General features: G+C 38.5%; 2 protein-coding genes across 2 annotated transcripts in view; both read right to left on the reverse strand.

Annotated features, from left to right (window-relative positions):
- st3gal8 (ST3 beta-galactoside alpha-2,3-sialyltransferase 8) overlaps nt 1-27133 on the reverse strand; it is a 50843-nt gene extending 23710 nt beyond the window's left edge. The window contains exons 1-4 of the mRNA XM_055010697.1: nt 27036-27133; nt 1568-1896; nt 846-975; nt 624-762 (exon numbers count right to left, since the gene is read on the reverse strand). Coding sequence (XP_054866672.1) covers nt 624-762; nt 846-975; nt 1568-1706 — 408 coding nt within the window. The 5' untranslated portion in view covers nt 1707-1896; nt 27036-27133. The remainder of the gene's footprint in view (nt 1-623; nt 763-845; nt 976-1567; nt 1897-27035) is intronic.
- LOC118471419 (zinc finger BED domain-containing protein 4-like) lies at nt 5008-7384 on the reverse strand. The gene is made up of 2 exons (XM_035955900.2): nt 6010-7384; nt 5008-5804 (listed from the first exon to the last, which is right to left on the reverse strand). The coding sequence occupies exons 1-2, from the start codon at nt 6417-6419 to the stop codon at nt 5306-5308; spliced, it is 909 nt and encodes a 302-aa protein (XP_035811793.1). The 5' UTR covers nt 6420-7384; the 3' UTR covers nt 5008-5305.

A 27133-nucleotide genomic window follows, 5' to 3' on the forward strand; every position in this document is an offset into this window, starting at 1 on the left:
TCGCACCTTTTTGCTTGTTTTTGTGTCCTTTTTTGCTACGTTTGTGTCTTTTTGTCATTTTGCCTTTTGTTTTTGGATTGTTGTCGTTTTTTAAATATCTTTTTGTGTATTTTGTGTCATTTTATAAATTTTTGTGTCTTTTTTTGTAACTTTTGTGTCTTTTGCGTCCTTTTTGCCTGTTATTTTTGTTGTCATTATTATCTTTTTCTGTTATTCTGCACAGAAGACATTTCTAAGTTCTCTCTCCTTCATGGTTGTTCTGTTTCCATAGAGGTGCAGGACCTTAGATTGCAGTAAAAAGATTTTCTTCAGGTCAGGGCATTCACAAAGTCAAAAAACTTAACTTTACAAATGTCAATCTGTAACTAGTTTACAACGATAAATTTCAGACTAATAAAATGGTTCAAAGAATTACTGTGGATTAGGAGATTATCAGGCTTTGTTAATGTTTTCTTGGCAAACAAAACCTTGATAATAATACGGCTTATTCCAACTTAACTTTTAAATTTGGACGTTGAACTTTCAACTGATTAATCAAAGTGCAGATATGTATTTTAAATTCTGTCTAACTGGAACAGAAACAGCAGCGTTAACGGAAATATCACTTCTTCTTTGTTCCTTACCAGCCACCATGTCAGTGCAGCGGGGTCGAAGTTGTTGTTGGCCTCCCGGAGGATCGGCTGCTGTTTGGGGTCGTATCTCTGGCTGAACCAGTCCGAGCCGTCCAGGTCTGAGATGCAGGACTCAAGACAACTGCAGGGCCTGAAGAGGACGACACACGGGAGTCAGACAGGGACAGAGCAGAGGATCATGGGATACTGAGTTCATGACCTCCAGTGTGTTACCTCTGGGCGTACTGGGACTTCTCCTCCTCCTTAACCTCCTTCTTCTCCTGGGCCTCAAACCGGGTGGTGATAGGGGGAGGGAGGGTCAGTTTTTTGGTCCGGACAGCAGGAGGTGCTGTGGCTGCGACCACTGCAAAGAACCAGACTGCGAGTCAGAGAATGATGCATCATGGGAGGTCTGCTAACCGCTAGCTGGTATACAGTACATACACAGCACTAGTGCAGCTAATGCTACTTCTACTGCTGCTACACCGTTAACCATCACCATCACAACGCTACAACTGCTAACAGTGACTAACAGCATCATGGGAACAGATGCTGCACAACCACATCAGAATAGAAACTGATGCTGCACCGCTAACCTGCTCTGGAGAAAGCTGTGTTCAGACTTTGGGATTTAAATCAGCTTTTTATTTGCAAACCGGCTGATCTGTACGTTAGAATCCCACTGAACGAAGCCGTGCAGCTACAGCAGGATGCCTGAATGTTGCCATGGAATCCTACATGCATTTAGTTGGTAATGTAGAAAACGTACAAATATGGTTTGATGTTTAATCCTGATTTACTGCCCAGTTTTATTTCCTCCTACTGCAGCTGATAGAACACGGAATAGAAATTTAATTCACTCTGATTTGGCCAATAGGTAATGTGACTTCCACGTCTCCTTCATCATGGGACAGTCACAGACCTAATGTGTGCTTAAAGGTGCGTTCACTTGTTACCTGGGTCTCTGACGGTGGGCGTGGCCCGGCTGTTGGCCGACGGGAGGAAGTGTCTCCTCTGGATGCTCTGACTGGCGAGCATGAGGAAGAGGATGGCGGCGATCACCACGGCAACGCACAGCTTCCTTCTCAACAACATGTCTGGACGGGCGGTGAGTGGGCGGCGGCAGGCTGGGAGGAGGGAGGACGTGTCTTTGACCAATCAGCCGCTGTTATGTCAGCATAGTGTCATCTGTCGTCATCTGGACGACGTCCTCGTGTCCATCGGCTCTGCGCTCAGCTTCACCTCCATGAAGGCAGCTGCTGCCTTCTGTTTGGTGGAGACAGATCTGTGGTCAGGCAGACAAAAGGACGTCAGTATCACCAAAAATACAATGATGTCATTCTGTTTGACGTATATGAATGATTCTTTGTATTACAACTCATAAGATTATCATATTTGTGTAAAAACAAAAAACATCTGCAGACTTTTGGCACCATACAGTTGAACTAATTAGTTTTATTTTTGCAACACACTGACATTACAAACAGGCATGTTAAATAAAGTTAGCTGGCTAAGTGAACAGATTTATTTTTGATAACTACTTTATTTTTTACATCAACCCATGTTTTCATATTTTGGACGTTTTCATTTTTACTAGAGGTCGACCGATATATCGGCCGGCCGATATTTTGGGCCGATATATGGACTTTTTTCAATATCGGCCATCGGCCGGTATTTACAAATATAAAGCAGATTTGTGATCAGGCACCCGTACGGGCAGCTGCCGCGACCGCTTTTCCCTTAGAAGGACCCCTGGCACTCAGAGAGCGGAGCATGAGCGGAGCGAGTGAGCCAGGCAACAACAAGCCTCGCTCCACACCTGCTTATTTGGTAAAAAAAAACAGGTAAGAGATTTGTTTCTTGGTAAGAGAGAAAATGCAGTATATTTAATTTGTAATATATGCATGTATATATTTTTAGTGTTGAAATTGCCTTTTGTAATTTAAAAAAAAAAGGATATCGGCCTTAAAAATCGGCTTCTACAATCGGCTTTAGATATCGGCCATCGGCTGAAAATTTTTTAAAAAATCTGTATCGGCATCGGCCTTTGAAAATCTCATATCGGTCAACCTCTAATTTTTACTCTAAGCAGTTCTCCACATGACAGATCAGTTATCCGTGACAAAATCCACACCTGGCAAGCACAACGTGTAGAAAGCATTTACTAAAAAGCAATAACATTTCATAAAACCCTAGTTTTCCCAACAATACACAAGTATCATGCTTAAAAAATTGAAATCAGGTTCAGTTTTTACTTTTTATAGGTACGGTCCCAGAACTTTTTGATCTCACCTTGTAAATTAGCTATTTATGAATGTTACATATGAGGAATGATCATAAAGTTCCAAGACTGAGCCCAGAAAAAGCAAAAAACTGTATCTGATTTAAATTTGGTCGCCATCCTTATTAAAGTAGCCTACTTGGGCAGCGATGCTCTGCTCCCAGTGCTCCTGCAACACTTTTAATGCCACCTTGAAGTCCTGTTTAGTGAACACATTGAAATAAATCTGCTAAATTATGTCCAAACAGCAATACTTTAAATGGAATTCCATTATAAGGAAGCTGTAGAAGGTACAGTGTATCATTCACCATGCTGTTTTTTACAGGTACTTTCTTGTAACTTTTTGATCAAACCTCAAATGATTGACGACAAACTATCTGTAACAACTATTTGTAAAAATGCAACCACCAACATGCACTACAACAACAACAAGAACATGTGTTGGCATGTTGCTGATGATGTCACCGTTGCTGTTGATGATAGTGAAGATTGAACGATGACATCATCATCATCATCAACAAACACACGGATCTCCTTGGGGGACAACACAACAAGAGGACCAGCTCCTAGTTCTAGCTGATGAATGGAGTCGCCCCCTTCCTCCCCCCTCTCTCTCACCTCCTCCCCCACTGCACCTCCCCACCTCCCCTCTCCTCCGGCAGGAATGTCTCCCTGCAGACGGACTTGGTCTCTGAATACAAATCAGATCTGGATTCGGTTCAGCTTCTCCTGTTTCAGCTCTCGTCCCGTCTGCTTCAATGTCCCTCTCTCACCCCGCGCGCGCACGCGTGCGTGCGTGGTCCAACCTGTCAGCTGATGTGTTTTTTTTTTCACTACTGTTGTGCAACTAATAGCTATACCAGTTGATTCCACGATATCTGTCCCGACTGCTCTCAGACATTTAGACAGTTGTGTTTGCATCATCACACTGGAGGCACTACTGGCCTAAGACTTTAACCTAAAATTTATTGATTTACATTCAAGGGACTCTTGGGTTTTGTCCACAAACACAGATTTATGTCCCCACAATACACATATTACTTTTCCGTCCACCAGCACCACTAAAGCTCCATTAAAGTTGCACTAAATGCAGTGCTGGAAGGTAGCATTTAAGCCCAAAAACCCACCAGGGGAGGTTTGAAAGGCATTTTGTTTTATAAATAATTAAATAAAAGTCAATGATACACCATTTATCAAAGCCAGACACTGTTTTCCTGCAGTCCTTGAACTGCTCATTGGGGAACTCAATTAAAACGAAGCCTAAAATTGTGACATTTCATCAAAATTACAGTATACTGTATGTGTTGTTTAAAAAAAATATACCGTTTGCTCTAACCAGATCCTGTTAAAAACGAAAAATTCTGGTCTCCTTATCGCTACTGTGAAGCCATTAGAGACTCAGCTGTGACCAACAGCTACATTTAAAAAATTCAAAAACTTTTCAGTTGAACCTCAGGCTGTGTTTACACATGAAAACAAAAAAAAATGCAAATAGTTAAATATCTATAGTGTTTTAGCCACCATTTAATCCAGTGTTGGTGACATATGTGGACATAAAAATGTTGATTGCAGTTTTTTTTTTTTTTTTTTTAAAGCAAACTAAGACAAATTTCACTTTCATGTCTTATTTTTTATGGCATGATTATGATATCTAGCCATGGCTGTGCTGGACTTTATACTGCAGTAAAAATGAGGTCATAGTGAGGAACAAAGCGAGACAACAAAGAAAAATGTGAAACGGCTCGGAAGTTCAGAGGATTAAGTAACTGTTCGAGGTCAAAAGACGACAAATTATTCAATATTCTACGATGACGGATATGCTTCAAGTTCATACACGCTGTAGAACACACAATCCAACAACGTCTTAGATAACAGACTGTTTTTCTGTAGAGATTACTTTTCTTCAGAAGAAAGGTAAATTATGAACCCTTACTTGCAATGGGATATATGTAAACAAGTATATTAGTGCCTTAATTAAATCTGAATACTTAAATATATTCGTCTCTAACATTACCTGGAAAAGATTATCAATTTTTCTCTTTCTACTGACAACATAATTTCACCAGCTTATCATTTGACTCACTTTTAAACAGAACATTCTCAGAACTCTGTAGACCACCTAAAAGGAACGTTTATTATTCTAGGGTTTGTCAGAACTACAGAAGAAGCACAATGTTCTTTTTGTAAACACTGAATGAGCAGATTAAAGTTGTTCAAAAGATTCTCCTCACATTAGAGGTGATAGTCAAGTGAAATAAAAGAGACAAAAAGCCAAGCATGCAGCTGCTGATGTTGTACTGTATGTAAAACACTCATGAAACTAAATATTAGAATGAACACTATTCCAATACTCACATTATGTTCACAGAAAACAATAAAACATGTTAGCTGCCTGACCTTGAACTGAAAGTACTTAAACTGCCTTGTCTTGCAACATGAGGGGCAGATGTTTCTTCAGAAAGATTAACATTTCAGCCTTCTCAGCTGTCAGTCTGCTCCTCTTTTCATCAATAATGTTGGAGGCTGTGCTGAAGAGCCTCTCGCTCTCCACACTTGTTGAAAGTGCACAAAGAAATTCAGCAGCTGTGACTGCCAAGGAGGGCAGTCTAGGTTGGTTAACCTTCCAATACAGCAGTGGATTGTCTGAACGCAGAATAGTTGGCTCGCTGAAGTAGGTCTGCACTTCAACACGTGCACTTGTTGTGGCTGGCTCAGGACAAGGTGTGCTTTCCTCCATGATTTCGTCAAAAATGTTTCCAAGTTTGCTCTTGCTTGCAGCCTCCACCTGTGCTGTCTTCTTTGCTGGCTCTGAGGCTCCTGCTCTGGTCCTCCTAATCACTTCCTTCATCTTCATTACCTCTGCCAATAGCACATCCTTTTCCCGTCTTGAGGCTTCTGCATCTGAGAAGTACCTGGAACGATAAAATAAACATATGCATGGTTTAACGTTTACCTGCCATAATATCCAGTGATTAAATCCATTCTTACTATGAATAACAGTGCATAAGTTTTTAAAAATCCATACACACTGATAGGTGTGGGATTATTCAGTTTGTGTATGTGAATCTGTCATTCATCCACTCACTCACTCTAATAAAGTAAAGAAACCACACATACCTGTGCTTATATCTTGGATCCAGAAGCGTTGCAACTGAGTATATTGGCTCAGTTTCCAGGTGTGTGAAACGTCTTCTCACAGCCTCCAAGAGGGTGCCTTTTATGGTCCTTATTCCCTCGTCTGCCTCCTCTGGTCGACTGAGAAGGCGTTTCAGGACTTGGACCATGGGGATGACATCAGATGCAGAAGGAGATGAGGAGCTCACCTCCCTTGTCAACTCCTCAAAAGGGGCTAGAACTTGTACAGTCTTTTCTAGTAGATCCCACTGGGTCGCAGTCAGTGTGGCTGGCAGGTCGTACTCTGCTGTGTATGCACACAGGGCTCGTTTCTCTGCAAGGAGGCTCTGGATCGTGTAATACGAGCTGTACCACCGTGTCCGTAAGTCTTGCTGCAGACGTTTGGGCGGCATATTCAACTCCTCTTGAATGTCTTGCAAGCGTGAGTATGCAAGTTGTGAGTGTTTGAAATGACCCACAATTTTTCTTCCAACAGCTAGCGCGTCACTCACATTATGCTGCGACAGCAGCCCCTCATTAACAACAAGCTGCAGTGTGTGGGCGAAGCATCTACATTGGCAACCCCAAGACGATCCATTGCCTTTATCATATTACTGGCATTGTCCCGCAAGATTACATGGACTCTGCTCTTCTCAACTTTCCATACATTCAGTATCTCATCTGTTGCTGTAGCGATAGCCTCTCCTGTGTGTGAGCCATGAAACTTCTTAGCTTGTAGCACAGCTTTCTGCTAAGTAAAACTTGAGTCTATCCACTGTGCTGTCAGACTGATTAGGGACACTGGACACACGTCTGAACTCCAAATGTCAGTTGTTAAACTAACCATGACTGCACTTTCCAAACGTTTAGAGATGAACTCACTCACCTGTTTGTACTTCAGTGGGATTAGTGTGTCAGAGATGCTGTGCCGGTTTGCTAGCTGATAGCGTGGCTCCCTATATTGTACCAAACCTCGAAAACCCGCATTTTCCACCACACAAAGTGGTTGGTCATCCAGCAAAATGAACTCGACAATTTTATCTGTTATCATTTTGGCCTTGGTGCTCTCTGGAGCGAGTTTTGCACTCTTCTGCAGTGTTTCCTGCAACGATGGTTGCCGCGGTTCACTTTTCTTTGCACTCGCATGTAAAAGGTCTCCGTACTCCTTTCCATGATGCTTCTGCAGATGCTTTATTAAGTCTGTTGTGTTAAAATGTCCGGTTTTGCTGCCGCCCCTTGAGACACTCATTTTGCAAACGTTGCACTCAGCTGTTTTACTTTTCGCCTCTGTTCGCGCGCAAAGTGAAGTTGAGGATATATGAGATAGATTGGGTTTATGGTTCGGATCGGACGGGTTCTAATAAAAAACTCCGATGCCCGATCCAGTCATTTTGGCCTGGATCGGACCATCCCTAACATATATATATATATATATATATATATATATATATATATATATATATATATATACACACACACACACACACACACACACACACACACACACACACACACACACACACACACACACACACACACATATATACATATATATATACACACATACATATATACACACACACACGTGTCCTATGACTGTCATTAATCGGCTAACAAACAAACGCCTAGCATCAGGTAAGCTACCAGAGAGACTAACGTTATGTTTCCTCGCTGTATAACGGAACAAACGTAGGATACTGTAGTGATTTACCCTGGTGTTGAGCTCCTTTCATCCTCATTGGCGACTCCAACGTGTTTCCGTTTCAGGCGCTCTATCATCATCGTGGTGCTCCTGTGCCATCTCATATCACTTTTGTAAAGCTTGCATGTTACGCATGTTTTTTGTGAAGCGTGAAATGCTCCCAGACTTTTGAGGACTTCGGTCAAACTGTTTTCTCCGTGTCGGTCATGTTTCATTTGTTGAATTTACTTTTCCCTTGAAAATACTGCCTCCGCTCTGCATCCACCTCGCAGGTGGAGTTTTTTTTTTTAAACTTTATTTCAGTTAGCCAGCATTGACAAAGCCCTGCACGTGAAGTAGACGGCTCCGCGACATGGCGAGTGACACATGAATCGCGCGACACAACGAATCGATAACGAAATTCGTTGCCAACGCTTTTAATAATAGATTATTATCGATTCGTCGTTGCAGCCCTATTTCTTTTAAAAACAAAGATCAACAAAACTGCACCATTTATCAATGTCAGAAACTATAAAAACAGAAAGAATCTTTGGATTTTCAACTTTCCCATTGTCTTTGAACTGCTCATTTGTTATGCGTTATCCAGTCGGGAATTTACATCAAAATAAGCTCAAAACATGAACCCCTTGAACACCAAATTCTACCGGTGGGTTTGAAGGGCAAGTCTTCAAAAATGATACCATTTATCAGCCAGAAACTGGAAAAACAGAAAACAAGTTTTAGCAAGAAAATTCAACTTTCCATCTGTCCTTGAACTAACCATCAATGACACGTTGTTCAATCTGAAAACATAACCAAAAACCATCATCAAAATGAATTTATTCTACCTGTATGTATTAAAAATCAATCAGCCAGAAATTCTACAAACAGAAAGAATATTCCAAAGTTGAACTTTCCAACAGTCTGAACCTATCATTTTACTATATTTTTAAATAAATCTGCTTATTCATTTAAATTTTCGCCAAAAATAGACTATTTGACTTAATCAGATTTTGTAAAAAACGAAAAAATTCTTAGTTCCTTGACTCAACCATGAAGCCTTCAGTGAGTCACGTGCGATTAAACGCTATGTGACAAAAATTGAGGAACTTTTCAGCTGAACTGCAGGCAGTGTTCACACAGAGCTGATAGAAGGATGAAAACAGATTAAAACTAGAAGCAATAAAGTATCTGTAGTATGTAATGTCTCCATTTTTATCCAGTGTTAGATCACCTGTGGACACTTGGAAAAATGTTGGGCATGTTGATTCCAGGTTTCTACATTTTGTAAAATAAGTCTTTCCAAAAAAAAGTAACACTATTTTGTTCCTTTACCTTATTCCTGTCATTCTGAGTTCTCTCTCTGTCTATTTTTGGTTGTTCTGTTTCCACAGAGGTGCGGGACTCTATATTGCATTGAAAAACTGAGTAAAAATGTGAAAGGAGCTGAAAATGACCAGAAACTGCTGCTTGGAGTTCAGAGGGTTCAAAAAAATTCATCTGTCAAGCTTGGACCAACTATTATTTCTGTATTATTGGTGTCACGCTGATCTATAAACATGAGGAAGATTATATTCGTGTAGGATATATTATATATTGTGTCTGTTTACTGAAGTAAAGCTCAGAAGCAACAAGTTTGACTGCACAAAAGAATTTGTTCTGGACTCCTTGGTCAACAACCACACCGGATAACGGCTGTTATCACAGAGCTGCTCTTCCTTCATGCAGAGAACGAGATAAAAAAATGCAGAAACTTCCTCCACTGCTTTGTCTGGGGTCTAAGATATCAAATATTGTGTGTTGCAACGTCTGTGAAAAACACAACTGTCTAAAGTTTGTTCTTTAAAAAAAAATTTAAAAATCCACAAAATTACACCATTTATCAGACATAGAAACTAAACAGAGAGAACTGCTAACAATCCTTGAACTACTCATCTGTGATGTGACATTAATTTGAAAAATTTAACTAAATCTACGCTTAAACTCGCAAAATTTCATTATAACTATTCTGCATGCTTAATTTAAGAAATGGCCCAAAATAAAAAATTTTCTCGTAAAAAATTTTGTAAAAAAAAAAAAAAAATCAAAAAATTTTGTGCTTTTTGGTACAACTGTGAAGCAATTTGTGTCTAAACTGTGACTAAATATTATTAGTCTTTTGTTGTTTTTTTTAAAATGCTTAAATGTTCAAAATAAACTTTCAAAAAAATCTAAATACTGTGTTGCAATGTCTGAATAAAGCTGTGAGAAACATAAATGTGAAGTCACCCATGTCTGTGGTCACTTAACAGTCCGAGGCTTGCTTGTCTTTAAAAAATACAAAAAAAAATTGGCAAAATTACACCATTTATCAAACACAAAAATTGTAAAAACAGAGAATTTTCAGTGGTCCTAATCATCACAAATCATCTGAGACATCATTCTGTCTGAAAACTTTATCAAAACTAAACTAAAAATCACAACATTTCAACATCACTGTATTTTACGTCTCATTTAAAAATTCGACAAACATAAACTCTTTGCTCGAACCAGATTTTGTAAAAAACAAAAATTTCTGTGTATCCCGACGCAACCATTAAGATATTAGAGACTCAGCTGTGACTGAGAATCACATGACCACAATTCTGCGACTTTTCGGATGAACTGTAGGCAGTGCATAGAAGCTAGGATTGTGTTTAACTATAAACACAAATTAAAATCGTAAATATCTTTAGCAAGTCAAACCTCTATTCTTTTCAGGATTTATAACACCTGTGGACAAATTCTAGATACGTTGACTTCGGGGTTTCTCAATTTTCATAAAATAAATAATCATATTTTTTCTGATTTCTGTACATCTAATGGTGTCATTCTGCACAGAAGACATTTCTGAGTTCTCTACATCTACTCTTGGTTGTTTTGTTTTCATAGAGGTGCAGGACTTTATAATGCAGTGAAAGACAGTGAGGAAAAAAGTGAAAGGAGCTGAAAATTCCCTGAAACTGCTCCACAAAGCCAGCATTGACAGATAAACAATGTCTGAAAAGGGCCTAATTATGTCTTCATTGAATTCTTGGACACTCAGTGGAATTATTATCAATAAAACAATGCAGTTCTACATGAAACAGTCTCTTGTTTCTGCCATTACTTTCCCCGCCTGAAGCCTTTTAGTGTAAAGAGCTGATTAGAAACCCGGTTCCTCTTCTTACAGCAGAGAAAACCTCCACTTAAGGGCCTGTAAACGCAGCGTACGGGGCCGAGTTGAAAGGACGGTGGAGGGTTAATGACTATCAGCCGAGTCACAGTCTGTGTGTTATTTCAGGGTATGCAGGGTGGGGGGGCGGGGTTAAAGGCCACATGGTTTCCTGTGCTGAGAAAACTTTCTGACGGCGCTCCTTCCTGCCTCGCTCGCCGTCTTTCTCCGCGACCTCCGACCCCCAGAGTCGACGGCATGATGGAAGGCAGCTGCTCTGGAGCTGGAAAATAACGGCACCACAGAAGATGAACGGAGCCAGTTCTCACACCGGCTGCCACGGCGATGGAGAGGAAAACTCACTTCACTGTTTACACAGATGGGGAGAGACTCAGCTGACTGGTTTATTGTCATTCCAAAATAAAAATCTAATTCCTCCCCTGACCCCCTCAGAATCAGCAGATGTTTTTTACTACAATGGTTTTAGTTTATTTAATGAAGCCATGAAACATTTTACCTTCATACTATGAATATTTTCAGACTGACAGGTCCTCTTGAGTGATCCAAATGGTGGGACCAGATTTTGGGTTTTCAATTGGCGTTACATTTTCCATCATTTCTGAGCCTCATAACTTTATAATTAAAGCAGATAGACACATTAAGTTTCCAGGGCTGAAAAACACATTGAAGTTCTGTTAAAATCTGCAACAAAATCAGCTCCACATCCACAACAGAACACAATATAAAGACGAAATCTGCTTTATGTTCCCTTTTTCGATAACAAGCTCTACGCATCAAAATCATGATGGTAGAATCGTAATAAAAATTGAGGGCGAGTGTTAAAATGTGAATATATTAGAGAATAGTTTTTCCACAGAAGGAATCCCGTTTACTAGTTATTCCTTAAAATGATCCTTTCATTGCCCAGAACTTGTTCTGACCAACCATCTATCACACATGCTGATATGAGCCTTGTAAGTTTACCCAGAACGCACCTTTTTCCCCTAAACTTGTCCAAAACGACTCAAAAAATGTCCAAAATACCCTCAAAAATCATCAAAAATTATCAGAAACGTCTCCTACTCAATTTTTGTCCAAAATATCAAAAGCTTCTCCGAAATGATACAAAAATGTCAAAAATAACCAAAATATAGGTTAAAAAAAGGTCCTGTCATTGTCTCTAATTTGTTCTGGCCAACCACCTATCACACATGCTGACATGAGCCTTGAAAGTTTACTCAGAATGCACTTTTTACATCTGAATTACGAATTACAGGTAATCAAGTAATGTATTTTAATCAGTTAATTATTAACACATGCCAGGTTTCTCCTTCTTCATTGCAGCACTAGTTGCAGCTCTATGCCAAGTAGGGTTTATGTTTGAGCGTTCGATTCTCCTACAAAACTCTAAAAACACAAAGTAAAATCCTCAACGCCTGGTTTAACACCAGCAGCACATGCATGAGTGTTTGAGTTTCCAAGAAGGCAGCAGAAACGGGACATTGTTATTCCTGTTAAGCCTCGCTGACCTGAAACACGACGGAAAATTAGTCGAGCTCTGAGAGGTTCAAGAAGGCCAACGTGTGTCTTTCTATTTTTACACAGACACTGGATGACATAATGCATTCCTCTACCCAAGTAAGCTAATTTTACCCATTTTATCCATAACCCTAAAACCCTCAAACAGACCCAAGATGTCCTCACAAAGCAGAAATATCTTCACTACAAACCACATACACATTTAAACTAACTTTAAGATGGTGCTAATACATCAAAACCAACCAGATTGCTCTCATTTTCCAGAAACTCCTCTTAAAACTCCAACCGGTGCTCACAAAGACAGACATCTGAGAACACACCAACACACTGAGGAAGCTTTAAATAGTGACTTCAGCGACAACTCAGAAAAAAACACTGCTCACTCACATCCTGTTACAGTCAGGCGTGTACGCTCGCTTTGAAATTCTGTATATTTGTGCTGCATTAATCTGGCAGCGGCCGCCACGTTTCTCCACATAATAACCGTCCAGCTGTTGACTCCCGTCTGTCTGGGTTTGTTTGAGTCACACTGGACTTTTCTGTGATTCTGGGTTGAAGAAATGAAACCAAACTTAAAGCAGAGACACAGACAGACAGTCTAAAAATCAGTTTCTGCAGCTCAGAAGTACATTCAAGGCCTCTGTAATTACATCTGCACAAAATCTTACTCAGACCACACAACCTGCATGTCCGTCTGTAATTACATGAGCGTTTCAGTGTCCTGTTTCGGTTGTCTCATCAAGCTAAATATCACAACCACAGGACTCATGCAGAACACACATGAAGAGCTTCACAAACATTCTTCAGTGATGACAGAAAATTTTTCACATCAATCCTCTGAATCCTAAAACCTGCAGATAGGTCTGAAAAGCATGTCCTCTAAATAAAAAAACAAAACAACATTTATCAGCCAGAAACTTTACAAACATAAAGAATCATCAGATTTTGAGTTTAGCCGGAATTGCAGTTTTTCCCCTAAAGTTGTCCAAAATGACTCAAAAATTTTGCAAAATGACTCGAAAGATGTCAAAAATACCCCTAAATCTCACCCAAAATGATCAGAAACCTCTCCTAAATTATAAATTTTTTGCCAAAATGACAAAAACTTAAGAAAATGACCCAAAAATGTCAAAAATAACCAAAATGTAAGTTAAGAAAAGATCCTTTCATTGTCTCTAATTTGTTCTGACCAACCACCTATCACACATGCTGATATGAGCCTTGAAAATGTACCCAGAACGTACCTTTTCCCCCCCAAACTTATCCAAAAGGACCCCAAAACTCACCCAAAATGATCAGAAACCTCTCCTAAATTACTAAATCTTTGGCCAAAATGACAAAAACTTTTCCAAAATGAGCCAAAATTATCAAAAATAATCAAAATGAAGATTTAAAAAATGATCCTTTCATTCTCTAGAACTTGTTCTGACCAACCACCTACCATACATGCTGATATCAAAGTTTACCCAGAATGCACCTCTTTTCCCCCTAAACTTGTCTGAAATGACTCAAAAATTACACAAAAGGACTCAAAAAATGACCATAACGATTAGAAACGCATCTTAAATTATTTTGAGCTTTTCAACAGTCCTTGAGCTACTCATCTGTTTCGTGTCATTCTGTGTGTTTTAAATTGAACCAAATCTTTGCTTAAAATCATCACATTTCAATAAAATCTCTTTATTCTGAACGTCTTATTTAAAAATTTGCCCAAAATAAACAATTTGCTCAAATCGAATTCTGCAAAAAGCATTAAAATTCTGCACAACTGGACGCAACTGTGAAACTATTAATGACCCAAATGTGACCAACAGTCATGTGACAAAAATTCTGAAAGGTTTTGGTTGTAGCATTAGAACACAGGAGTGATGGTTGCTGGAAATGTTCCTCTGTGCCCTTTGTAGATATTCCATTAAAAATCAGCTGTTTCCAGCTAGAATAGTCATTTACCACATTAACAATGTCTAGACTGGATTTATGATTAATTTAATGTTATCTTCATTGGAAAAAAATATTGCTTTTCTTCCAAAAATAAAGACATTTCTAAGTGACCCCAAACTTCTGAGCTGTAGTATAAAGTATTATTATTATTATTATTATTATTATTATTATTACTATTAACCTACATAGTAGTGTTCAGTGTTTGTTATACGTTGACTTATTTACAGCGCTCCACCACAATATGTTATTTTAAATGCTAACTAGTGTTTCTAGACCTGCAGGCTGCTGCCCAGTCAGTCCTCAATCGTTCAGCTTCCCCTCCAGAGACCCTCCACCATCTTGGACTGCAGCTGCTGGCGACAGTTCTGGTTCTGCTGGAGGGTCACTGCAACAAGAACCTGCACAGTGAAAAGCTCTCCGATGCCTCAGAGCAGAACAAGGACGCCATCGAGTCCACTTATCAGTCACGATGTGGTCGACTGCCATCACCAGCTGCAGCCAGACTCCACAGAGAGGCGGCTGAATGCGCTGCTCTGTAATTTTCTTGTCGCAAAGTACCTGGAAAGTAAAATATTCGCAGCCAGGCGCCTTATAAACAGTATTATCTGATGCTGGGTGTGCCTCCTTGCTCCTTCCCCTTCAGCCGGCCCCTTGTCCGCAAACACAGACACAAATAGAATCCAACTCTGTGGGAAACTCTTGTGTTATTAGAGTTAATAACAGAGTAAAGGAAAGTCTGCTCGGACTGCAACTAGACTGCAGAAAAATCACTGGAGTAATAAATCCATGACTTCTGGACAACAGAAATACTGAAAGAGACAACAATACAGTGAAAATAATTAACCCTTAAGTCTTTAAACTACTCATCTGTGGTGTGCAGGTCAGAAAACTTGACTAAATCTGACCTTAAAATTTATAGTATTTCAACAGCAATCTTTATTCTACAGATTTAATTTTAAAATATTAATAAAAATCAACAGTTTCCTTCAACCAGATTCTGTAAAAAACAAAAAATTCTAAATTTCTCAGCACAACCAGGAAGCCATGATTGACTCAACTGTGACCAGCAGTCACGTGACAAAAATCGAACGTCTCCTCGGCTAAACTGCAGGCAGTGTGTTTACAAATAAGATAAGATAAACTTTATTGATCCCACAGCGGTGAAAGTTTACCGTTAGATAGACAAAGGGGTAAAAGAGCAGCTTAAGATTAAATTATTTACACAGTAGAATAATTGCGGAGAAACATTATTTACAAAAAGATGAGATTTCAAGAACATTATATACAGAAGATGAGAACCCAAAAACATTGCGGTCAGTCAGAAACTCTACAAAAAAAGAATAATCTGAGCTGAGAAATAATAAGCATGGAAACCAATCAAATATCTACTATTAAATATGTGGAGCCAGTATTTTTTTCTAGCACTAGAAAAAATATTGTAAATGTTGATTTACATTTTCGACTTTCATTTTTTTCTTTTTTTATGATAACTTTAATATACAGCACAGAATATATTTCTGAGTTCTCTCTCCTTCTAGTCATGGTTGTTCTGTTTCCATAGAGATTCAGGACTTTATATTGTGGTTAAAAATGAACCCACAGTGAGGAAAAATGAGACAGGAGCAAAGAAACACCCAGACACTGTTGCTTGTGCAGCTAAAAACATGAGTTAAAACACACAGGGTGGCCTAAATGTATCTGGTGTTTCAGTAAATAACAAAGAACTACTTTATCGCCACTTTACAGCTCATAAACATGTTCTGAGATGGATCCATTTAACCAACTCATCCATCTCATCCAAGGTCATCCAAAACACCGGGTTGTGTGCTCAAACCACAGCTGGCTGACCAAAATTTTAGATTAGAAATAGCAAATTTTATTGTCCTAAGTACAATTAACCTTGCAGCTGCCTCTCTCACTTGATGTTATAAAACAATAAATGATTTCAACTGTAACATCAAACAAGATAAAAAAGAAATATGTAGCTATAAAATGGAGAAAGATGTCAGCAAAGCCCAGCAGAGGTAAACAGAGCAAGCCAGTGTCAATTAAGGATAAGGTCTAGTCCAGGGGTGGGCAAACTTTTTGGCTCAGGGGCCACATTGATTTTTGAAATTCGACAGACGGGCCAGGCCAGCAACAGATGGATGGAGATTGTGCAAACTAATATGAATTACATGTTAAAGACATTACTGACAAAGTAAAGAATACTCACATTCAGTTTTCGTGGGAACAGTGTTGTTGGTTACCCTTTTTTGCCAGTGCATCAAAGTCTGGTGTCAATTTGGTTGTGGCAATTCTCAGGGTAGATCTGAGGTTTTCATCAGTTAACTGGGATCTGTGGTGTGCTTTGTTGATATTCATCATGCTAAACAGCTGCTCACACACGTAGGTAGATCCGAACAACACCAACATCCTCTGTGCCACCTTCCAAATGTTTGGAAACTTGGCTTCACTTAGTGATGCGTAAAAGTCATTCAGTTTAAGGGAGCTGAACTTCTCCTTTAAGACTGAGTCACTTTGAAGATCGATCAGTTCCAACTGCAACTCCTGAGGTGCTGTTTCTGAGTCTTGTGACAAGGTGACATGACACCAGCTGAAGTGACTTGTCAATTTTTTCAAAATCAGAGAACCAACGGCAGAATTCTCCGTGTAGGTTGTGTAGTGATTCCTTATATTTCTTCACATGTCAAGAGGCCTCTGTCAGCATCGCCAGTGTAGGGAAATGAGCGAAGGATTTTTTTGACATTTGTCTTGAGAATAAAGTCAGTTTGGTTTTGAAGGCTGTCACATTTGTGTACATTTCGTGCACAAATTAATCTTTCCCTTGCAGCTTCACGTTCAGTTCATTCATGTGCGTCAGTATGTCCACAGCAAAAGCAAAATCACAGAGCCAGTCTCTGTCGCGCAGCTCAGGAAAATCATCAGTTTTCCTGATTAACTCCAAAAATGACCTTATCTCGCCTTTGAGGTCCCACAATTGCTGACATACTTTCCCCAAACTTAACCAGCAGACATGAGAGCGGTAAAGCAAGTGCTGGTGATCAGCATCAGTTTCTTCAAGAAACTTAATGAACTAACGATGCTGAAGCCCTCTCGCTCGTATAAAGTTAACGAGTTTTACGACTGGCTTCACGACATGATCAAGATGCAAAACAGACTTACAGAGCGCTTCCTGATGGATTATGCAGTGTAGGAAAATCACATCCAGCTCAGGGTTTTCCTCCTTCACTTTATCCTGGATTCTTTTCAGCAGCCCTACGTTTTTTCCTGTCAAGTTTGGGGATCCATCCTTGGTGACATTGGCGAGTTTACACCAAGGCAGCTTCAGCCTCTCGATGACCCCAGACACCCTGTCGTACAAGTCCTCTGCTCGTGTTTTTCCCTTCATGGATTCCATGGTCAAAAATTCCCGTTTTCTCAAAATTGTCATTAATCCCTCAAATAAAAATTAAAAGCTGAGCAGTGTCTTTTATGCCATCACTTTCGTCCAGTGCTAATGAATATAACTTGAAGGACTCCGCTTTTTCGTTCAGTGAGCTGGCTAAGTCTTCGTCCATCTGTTCAACACGGCAAGTAACTGTCCTGTGTGATAAACAAATTTTTTCAAATTTGTTTTTGCTCTCTGGACACAGGAGACCTGCTGTCCCTACCATGCATTCTTTCAAAAACTCCCCTTCGGAGAAAGGCTAGCTAGCCTTTGCTATTTTGAATGCTAGCAAATAATATGCTTGATCGAATTCAGAGAATATCTCCTCATAGTCTACTCGCTGTCTGAGCACTTTATACTGATCCATAACTTTTTAAACCTGTATTATAAAAGTAGTACTTTTGTGTGAGTTTTGTAATTTGTTGCCATCAAAGTTCCACAGATTTACTGCTGAAACTCTTTAATAAGACGACAGAATCAACTACTGTAAACACAAAATTATAATTTTGACATACAGGATGGTATATAAATGAATAAAACAGACCAAAACAGACAGATTTAGGAACATAAAGATGCAAAGAGGGGAAGAACGCTGCTCCTTTAAATGTATAAAAGTCAAAATACTATAAAAGATAGATGCCACACGGAGTAAAGTGCCGATAAAACAGATCCAACAGACAAACTAAAGAGCAATTATTGGAGCGTTTTACAGTATGAGTAGAGTGTCATACAATACTTTTAGTTTGTAAACGCCAATGCAAAGTTTAATTGGAGTTTTTCCTCCACTGTCAGCTCATTTTCACTGCAATAAAAAGTCCTGCGCCTCCATGGAAACAGAACAAACATATTTGTTTCCAGACTTGTGTCCACGCTGCTCTGTGTAATCACTGCCTGCAGTTCAGCTGAAAACTCTGAATTTTTGTCATGTGTCTGTTAGTCGCAGGCGAGTCATTAATTGTTTCACAGCTGCGCAGAAGAATGCAGAATTTTTAGATTTTTAAAGAATCTGGTTAAAGCTAAAGGTATATTTTTTGCAAAATTTTAAATGAGACATGATGTTAATAAAATACTGTGATTTTAAGCTCATAGCATGTCACAGATGAGTAGTTCAATGACTGTAGGAAAGCAGAAAAGCTGATGATTCTTTCCGTTTTTACAGTTTGTGGCTTTGGTATTTGATTTTGACTTTTTTTTTTCTTTTTTTTTTACGAGACAACGTGCCTTTTAAACACGCTGGCAGGTTTTGAGTCACGAAGACCACACAGACAACATCGACACATGACGATAATGTAGAAATATTACGAGACAACCAAGTTAATATGTAAAAAATACTGTAATAACATCAAACTACTACTACAGCAGTACTCCCACAGAATCTACAACAATAAGGTCAACACAGGGTGCAACAGAAAATCAGGAACATAACAGAAATCAATCATTTATTCCTGTCTCGCTGCGCTGTTTCTTGCGCTATTTTTACAAAGTTTAATGCCATCTGGAAATGATTACAAGTCCCGCTCAGATTATCACAATAAAATCCAGACAAAGCTAACTGTAAAAGGTAAACAATCTGGATATGTCAAATAAGAGATAACAGCACAATCTAGAAAATAGACCACATTCAATGGAAGTACCATTTAAATATCAACAGAAACCGAAACAATTGAAAAACATGGTTGCACCTAACTAATTATTTCCATTTTCGATTATTTTCTCAAATAATTGATTAGTTGTTTGGTCTCTAAAGTGTCAGAAAATTGTGACAAATGTCCATCAGTGTCTTGTTTTGCCCAAAGATATTCAGTTTACTGTCATACAGGAGGAAATAAACTAGAAAATATTTACATTTAAGAAGCTGTAACCAGACTATTTTATTTTTAAAAAATGCTCCAACTGATTACCAAGACAGATAATTGATTCGATTGACAGGATGTGGATTATTATGCTGCTTTTAAACCTACCTGCACCCTTCTCAGGATCAACAAAGTTTAATCCCATCTTTAAATCATTACAACTCATCCTCAGATTATCAAAATAAAATCCAGACAAAGCAAACTGTAAAAGGTAAATCTGGATATATCGAATAAGAGATAACATGGCACAATCTAGAAAATAAAACACCAAATTAGAAAATATTCAAGTGAAATGTTGCGTAAATATGAACAGAAAGCTGGAACTAACCAATTATTTCCATTTTCGATTATTTTATCAAATAACATATTAGTTTCTTGGTCTCTAAAATGTCAGAAAATTGTGAAAATTATTGTTTCCCAAAGCTTAAAATGACAAATGACTAATTTTGTCCAAAAGATATTCACTGTACTGTCATACAGGAGGAAAGAAACCAGAAAATATTCACATTTAGGAAATTTTATTTAAAAAAATACTCAAAACTGATTAACTTGACAGCTAATTCATTAGTCGTTGCAGCTGTATTAATAAACTACTATTATATTATTCAACAATGCACTGACAGGATTTGGAATATTATGAAAAATGCTAAAGAAATATGACATAAATGCCTGTAACTATTTACTACATTTGCTTAGCTTCTTGTGCTGCTGTAAAGCTGAATTTCCCTCCTGAGGATCAATAGTCTGATCTGATCTTAAGTGTTCCTGTGGGAAAAGTGCAGATGAAACTTCTAATTGTCTGCAGTAAAATCTGCACAACGGCCATCAAAGAGTTCCAGGAAACCACAGCTGACGTGAATATTACAGGTTTAAAAACACGTTTATGTTCTACGCAAACACTAAATACGACAGCGGAGCTCCTTCAAACAACCATAAGACGTTGTAATATCGTAAAAGTACGAGGAGAGAACAGTACAGTGAAGTATTTAAAAGTCAAAGCGAGTACAGCAAACAGTTATAAACCCACCATGTCAGATAACCACAAAACGACAGAAAACGGATATCAGGGGATCATATATTCATCCTGTGTGAGAGGTGACAGCTGTAGTACCGAAACTCCCCTTTAAAATAAATAAAGTTATCTATCTATTCTCAGATAATAACTGTAAATGTAAATGTATCAGAGGTTATAAGGAAGAAATCCTACAATAATATAACTAAATTGCAGCCAGGTTACTAGTTAATGATTATTATAGTAGCTATAAAAGCAGAATAATACAGTAAAACAGTAAATACGACAAAATTTAGGGTATTAAACTACATACATTTCAACCACCAGAAAGTACATATTATTAACAGAAAACCATTTAAAAACCCAAAATGACCCACCGATATTAATGAGGAGGTCAACTTCACGACTAAAGGACGTAACAGTGAAACATATCAAGGTCAAAGGTGACGTTTATAACCAGAAAACCGACAGAAAACAAGTGTCACGGGATCATATATTCATCCTGTGTGTGAGGTGACAGCTGCAGCACTTAAACTCCCCTTTAAAATACATAAAGTTCTCTATATATTATCAGAGACAGCTTAATAACTCTAACTGTAAATGTATCAGAGGTTATAAGGAAGAAATCCTACAATAATATAACTAAACTGCAGTCAGGTTACTAGTTAATGATTACAGTTTTTCTCAATTGATAAGACACTAAATGCCATTCACTGCACACAGCCACCAACTGACTGCACACATTTCTCAAAAACAGGACACTGCTGTCCAAATTTTGGACACTATTCATGGTTTGCACACAGTTTCCAAAACTCTTGCACTCTTTTTGCAAAAGACTGAACACGTTTTTTTGCTCATTTGAACACACTTTTTCACTCATAGCACACATTTTTCAAAACTGAACACTAGGAAGCAGAATTGGGACAGAATGGATGTCAGAGGAGCAAGAGGTTGTGTTGGAAGAAGAGGACATGGACGACCCAGACCACGGCCAGAACCAGAACCAGAACCTGGACTTGCCCCTGCACCTGGTCCTGGACCACTTTACATGGTATGTAAATGTTGTTTGTCACTTCAGTGACATGTCTGTACTGGAACAATACAAGCAGTCAGAAATGTTCTGAGAATACTGTAAAAAATCTAATGCATAATTCTGGTTCACAAGTGCTAGTAAAATTACAGAAAGTGTACATGACTGACTTTTTCTCTGTTTGGTGTGTGTTTGTTCCAGAGAGTTTTTCAGTTGGATTCTGATGAAACACATGATTAAATCTATGTGGATGAGGCTGGTTTCAACCTGGCCAAGAGGAGGAGAAGAGGGAGAAACATCATTGGACAATGGGCTATAGTGAACATCACAGGTCAGCGTGGGGCAACGTAACCCTCTGTGCTGCAAGAAGCAATCATGGAGTAATTGACCATCATGCAGTTCTGGGCCCATAGAACATCCAGCATTTGTTGACTTTCCTAGATGGACTTGGTGAGGGTCTACTGACACGGTGCAGCAGGGCGTTTGGCAAGAAGACACGGTTTTTGTTGTTGTCTGGGAGGATGTTAGTTTTCATAGAGGACTATTGATTCAGGAATAGTTCAATATGAATCCTCAAATTATTGTGGTTTTTCTGCCACCATATCCTCCCTTTCTGAATCCTATAGAAGAATTCTTCTCTACATGGAGGTGGAAGGTATATGAGCAGCAGCCATACTTTGGGAAAATCTCTTGCAATCAGGGGTCTTGTCATGTGGTGATGTTTCTGTTGATGCATGTCAGGGATGGATCAGACAAATTAGGTCTTTCTTTCCAGAGAAAACATAGCTTGTGATGTTGATGAGGTCCTGTGGTCTTACCAGGCTGAAAGAACTGATGCAAATGTGGTGTAAATATATATATGCATACTGTACTGTGTACAATACAGTGCTGTATTTTTTGTCTAACATTATTTTTATTTTGAAATGTACAGTCAGGCACTGCAATGACCCCTCTGATTCATTTATAAGATGCATTTGTGTTGAAATTGTCATTTTTTTTGAGGACTGTATCATTTTTTTACACTTCATGTGAAAACAGTGAGAGAAGAGTGTTTTGTATTTAGCAGTGCAGTGTCCTACTTCTGCTTCGTGTGTCTTAATTTTGGAAACAAAGTTCAAAATTTGACAATAAAGTGCGCTTTTGACACAAGTGTGCAGTACTTTGTGAACTGTGGTCAAATAAAAAAAATAGTGTGCAGTGTGTTAGGAAATGTGTGCTATTTTTCAGGAACAGTGTCTTATCAATTGAGAAAAACTGTATTATAGGAGATATAGAAGCTGGAAGTATCAACAGGAGTAGAATAATACAGTAAAACAGTAAATGCGACAAAATTGAGGACATTAAATTACAATAAAGTACATTTACAACTACCAGTGAGTTAAATTTATAAAAAGAAAAATCATTTAAAAACCCAAATGACCCACAGATATTGCTCAGGAGATCAACACAACAGTTCAGGTCAAAACGGGTCAACTATGTTCCACATAAACACTACTTAGATAATACGAAGCCAACAGCGCAAAATGAGACTAAAATAGACTTCTGCAACAAAGAAGTTGAATAAACAAGCTGACTAATTCGGCACGTGATGGAAAATTTAACTTGCAGTGCTGAGCGAGTGGTTCTCTTGTTTATTTCTCTGTTTTTATGCCTAAAACCTTCCTCAGCTCTATTGAAACCTTCACTCTGTTTGTTCAAATGGAAACGAAGGGAATTTGCAAGGCTTTTCTCCACATCTGGACCACATTAGACCAAGTCCAAATATAAAACCACGACATAAAGACAGGTCAAATCTGGACCAGATTGTCCCAAAAAGGCTAAGTATAGTTGGTTTTACAAATAAAACAAAGCTCTGACAAATCTAAGACTGTGTTTTAAAAAGTCTTCAGCCTCTCAGAGACAATCTAACGCTGGTTGGAGCCATTTACACACAGCGGTTCTAGATCTAAATATGGTGTAATGTGATTCTACATGATAATAAAGAAGGGAAATAACCCCTTTTTCAACTGGTTTTATGTGGTCCAGATGCCAGATAAGATAATCAAAGACAAGATAATGATTTATTGATCCCACAGTGAGAAATTTTGTAGTATTTACAGCAGCAATGTGAATAGCATAAAACCACAGGAAACACGGGAAAAGGAAGAGTCTGTATGTGAGAAAAGCAACAAAAAAAAACATTTTTTGTATTTTCCACTAACAAAATAAAACTTTCCCAAATCAGAAACAGTTTTTTAAAGAATCTTTGGCTTCTCTGGGACAATCTAGTCCACATGTGACTTGTCTACATGTAATTATTTTAGATCTGGACCTAGTATAATGTGGTCTTCATGTAGAAAAACGAGAGTGAAATCTACTTTTTTGGCTTTCACAAATAAAAAAAGGTTTCACAATTCAGAAACTGTATCTTTAATCTCTCTGGGTTAATCTAGTCCAGGTCAGATCCATCAGTGTTTTATATCTGTACTGGATCTAATGTGGTTGATGTGAAAAATGGAGTGTAATCTCCTTTTGTTCCACTTTCAAACAATAAAAGTTTCACAGATCAAAAACTGTGTTTTAAAGACTCTTTTGCCTCTGTATGACAATCTAGTCCAGATTACATCAGCCTAAGTATGGCGGTTTTAGATCTGGACCTGGTTTTACGTGGTCCAGATGCTAGATAAGATAAGATAATGATTTATTGATCCCACAGTGAGGAATTTTGTAGTGTTTACAGCAGCAATGGGGATAGCATAAAACTACAGGAAACATGGGGAAAGGAAGACTCTGTATCTGTCTTTTTGTTCTTTCCATTAATAAAATAAAACTTTTCCAAATCAGAAACTGTTTTACAAAGAATCTTTGGCCTCTTTGGGACAATCTAGTCCAGATTTAACTCGTCTACATGTAATTATTTCAGATCTGGACCTGGTCTGATGCGGTCTATGTGTGGAAAAAATACCAGTGGAATCTATGATGATGTCAGATAAATTAACACAAGATAAGATGATGCTTTACTGATCGTGCAGTGGGTCAATTTGCAGTGTTTACAGCACAAAAACACAGGGAACATTAGTCAAAAAAAGAGTCTATATGTGAAAAAACGCTCTTATTTTGTATTTTTACTAATAAAATAAAACTTTCCCAAATCAGAAACTGTTTTTTAAAGAATATTTGGCCTCTTTAGGACAATCTAGTCCAGATTTGACTCATCTAAAAATAAATATTTTAAATCTGGACTTAGTGTAATGTGGTCTATGTGTGAAAAAACGAGTAAAATCTACTTTTTTGGCTTTCACAAATAAAAAAAAGATTTCACAATTCAGATTCTGTGTTTTAAAGAGTCTTTAGTCTCTCTGAGATAATGTAGATAATGTAGATCCATCTATACATCAGTGTTTTACATCTGTACTGATCTAATGTAGTTGACGTGTGAAAAAAGGAGTGTAATCTCCCTTTTCCCACTTCCAAACAACAGAATAAAGGTTTCACAGACCTAAACCTAGTCTGACGTGTTCTGCATGTGGACAAAAGAGTGTCAACTACTTTTCTTTAACCGCATTCACAAACAGAATAAAAGTTTCACAGATCAAAAATTGTGTTTTAAAGAATCGCTTGACTCGTATGACAGTCTAGTCCAGATCTGATCAGTCAAAGTACAGGTTTTAGATCTGGACCTGGTTTTATGTGGTCCAGGTGTCAGATAAGGCAACAGAAGATAATGATTTATTGATCCCACAGTCGGGAAATCTGTCGTCTTTACAGCAGCAATGAGGGTAGCACAAAAACAGGAAACATCAGTAAAAATACAGTCTGTATGTGAAATAAACAGCAAAAAGCAAATTACAAACTGTGTCTTACAGAGTCTTTAGTCTCTCTGGGAAAATCTAGTCCAGGTTTGATCAATCTATATATAAATAATTTATATCGGGACTTGGTCTAATGTGGTTTCAATCGGAAAAATCTACTTTTTTTCCACTTTCACCAATATAACGAAGGTTTTGCTATTCAGAAACTGTGTTTTAAAAGAGTCTTTAGTCTTTCTGGGTTAATGTAGTCCTGAATTGACCCGTCTACGTATTGTGGTTTAAAATCTGTACTGCCTCTAATACAGTCTACATATGAAAAAAGGAGTTTAACCTCCCTTTATTCACTTACACAGATAAAATAAGGGCTTTGAAATTTAGAAACTGTACTTTAAAGAATCTGTTGCCTCTCAGGGAAAATCTAGTCCAGATTGTAACCATCAACAAAATATTTTATATCGGGACTTGGTCTAATGTGGTCTTGATCCAAAAAAATCTCTCTTTTTTTTCCCATTTTCACCAATATAGGGAAGGTTTTAAAATTCAGAAACTGTGTTTTAAAGAGTCTTTGGTCTTCCTGGGACAATCTAGTCCTGATTTAACCTGTCTACATACCAGGGTTTTAAATCTGTACTGCCTCTAATGTGGTCTACATGTTAACAAAAAAAAGTCTAATCTCCCTTTTTTCACTTCCAAGCACTAAAATAAAGTTTTCCCAATTTAGAAATTGTGTTCTAAAGAATCTTTGGCCACTCTGGGTTAAGGTAGTCCAGATCTGACAGTGGTTGTACAACTGTGCTGGAAAAAAACAAAAATAAAAGCAGTGAAATCACCTTTTTCGGCCCTTCCAAAAAATTGGAAAAAAGGATTTCACAAATGTTTTAAAGAGTTTCCCACCTCTGTAGGTCAACTGAGACTAGTTTTGATAAGTTTATATACAGTAATTTTATATTTAGTGTGGAGTAATTGCGGAATAAAGAGTGAAATTCCCTTTTATTTTAAACTCTGACGAGCAGAATAAAGGTTTAATAGATGAAAATAAATGTTTTAAATAGTCTTGAAACTCTGTGTTAAACTCCAGTCTGTAGTTTCTCCCAAACTTTCCTTGAAGCACCGAATTTAAAGCGTCGTCCGGTTATAACGGTAAATCATCGACTAACGGAAAACGGTAAAAAGGCAAATACTGAAGAAGGTTTACTACAGAAAGTACTGCGTCTGATACTACAGTAGACACACGGACCGCAGTAGTACTACAGAGAAAACTCGCCTGATAAAGTAGAGACAGAAAGTCTGGAGGTAGTTTGTCCTGGCTCGGCTTGGCTCGGCTCGGCTCGCCCCCCTGCCTGTTCTGCCTCCTTGTGACCGGACTCACGGTAGTTTTGTTCCCGCCAGCAAACCGACAAACCGAACACAACAACCGACAACCGGCGCTAAAATCAGCACAAATTCACATGAAGTTTCGGGGAAACTTTGCGAAGTTTTCTGTCTGCGCCGCCACAGACACACAAGACTCACACACTCACTCCCACTAAGCCGGTAACACCGTACGGAGCTCCGGTAAGAAGGAACGAAGGAGGACTTACATGTAGTGGCGGACGGCTCTCCTTCTATTTCTGCTTCTTCGGCTCCTTTTCTTCTTCTCCTCTGTGAAGCTGCAGCGCTGTGATGATGCAGAGCGGAG

This window comes from Amphiprion ocellaris, chromosome 5 (genome assembly GCF_022539595.1).
Source record: "Amphiprion ocellaris isolate individual 3 ecotype Okinawa chromosome 5, ASM2253959v1, whole genome shotgun sequence".
NCBI classification, from domain to species: domain Eukaryota; kingdom Metazoa; phylum Chordata; class Actinopteri; family Pomacentridae; genus Amphiprion; species Amphiprion ocellaris.

Bases quoted from the DNA above. Each gene is read 5' to 3' on its own strand.
- LOC118471419 (XM_035955900.2), bottom strand. From the start codon at position 6,419: ATGCCGCCCAAACGTCTGCAGCAAGACTTACGGACACGGTGGTACAGC. The intron at 5,805-6,009 runs GTATGTGTGGTT...TTATCGTTCCAG, and splicing joins GATCCAAGATATAAGCACAG to GTACTTCTCAGATGCAGAAG.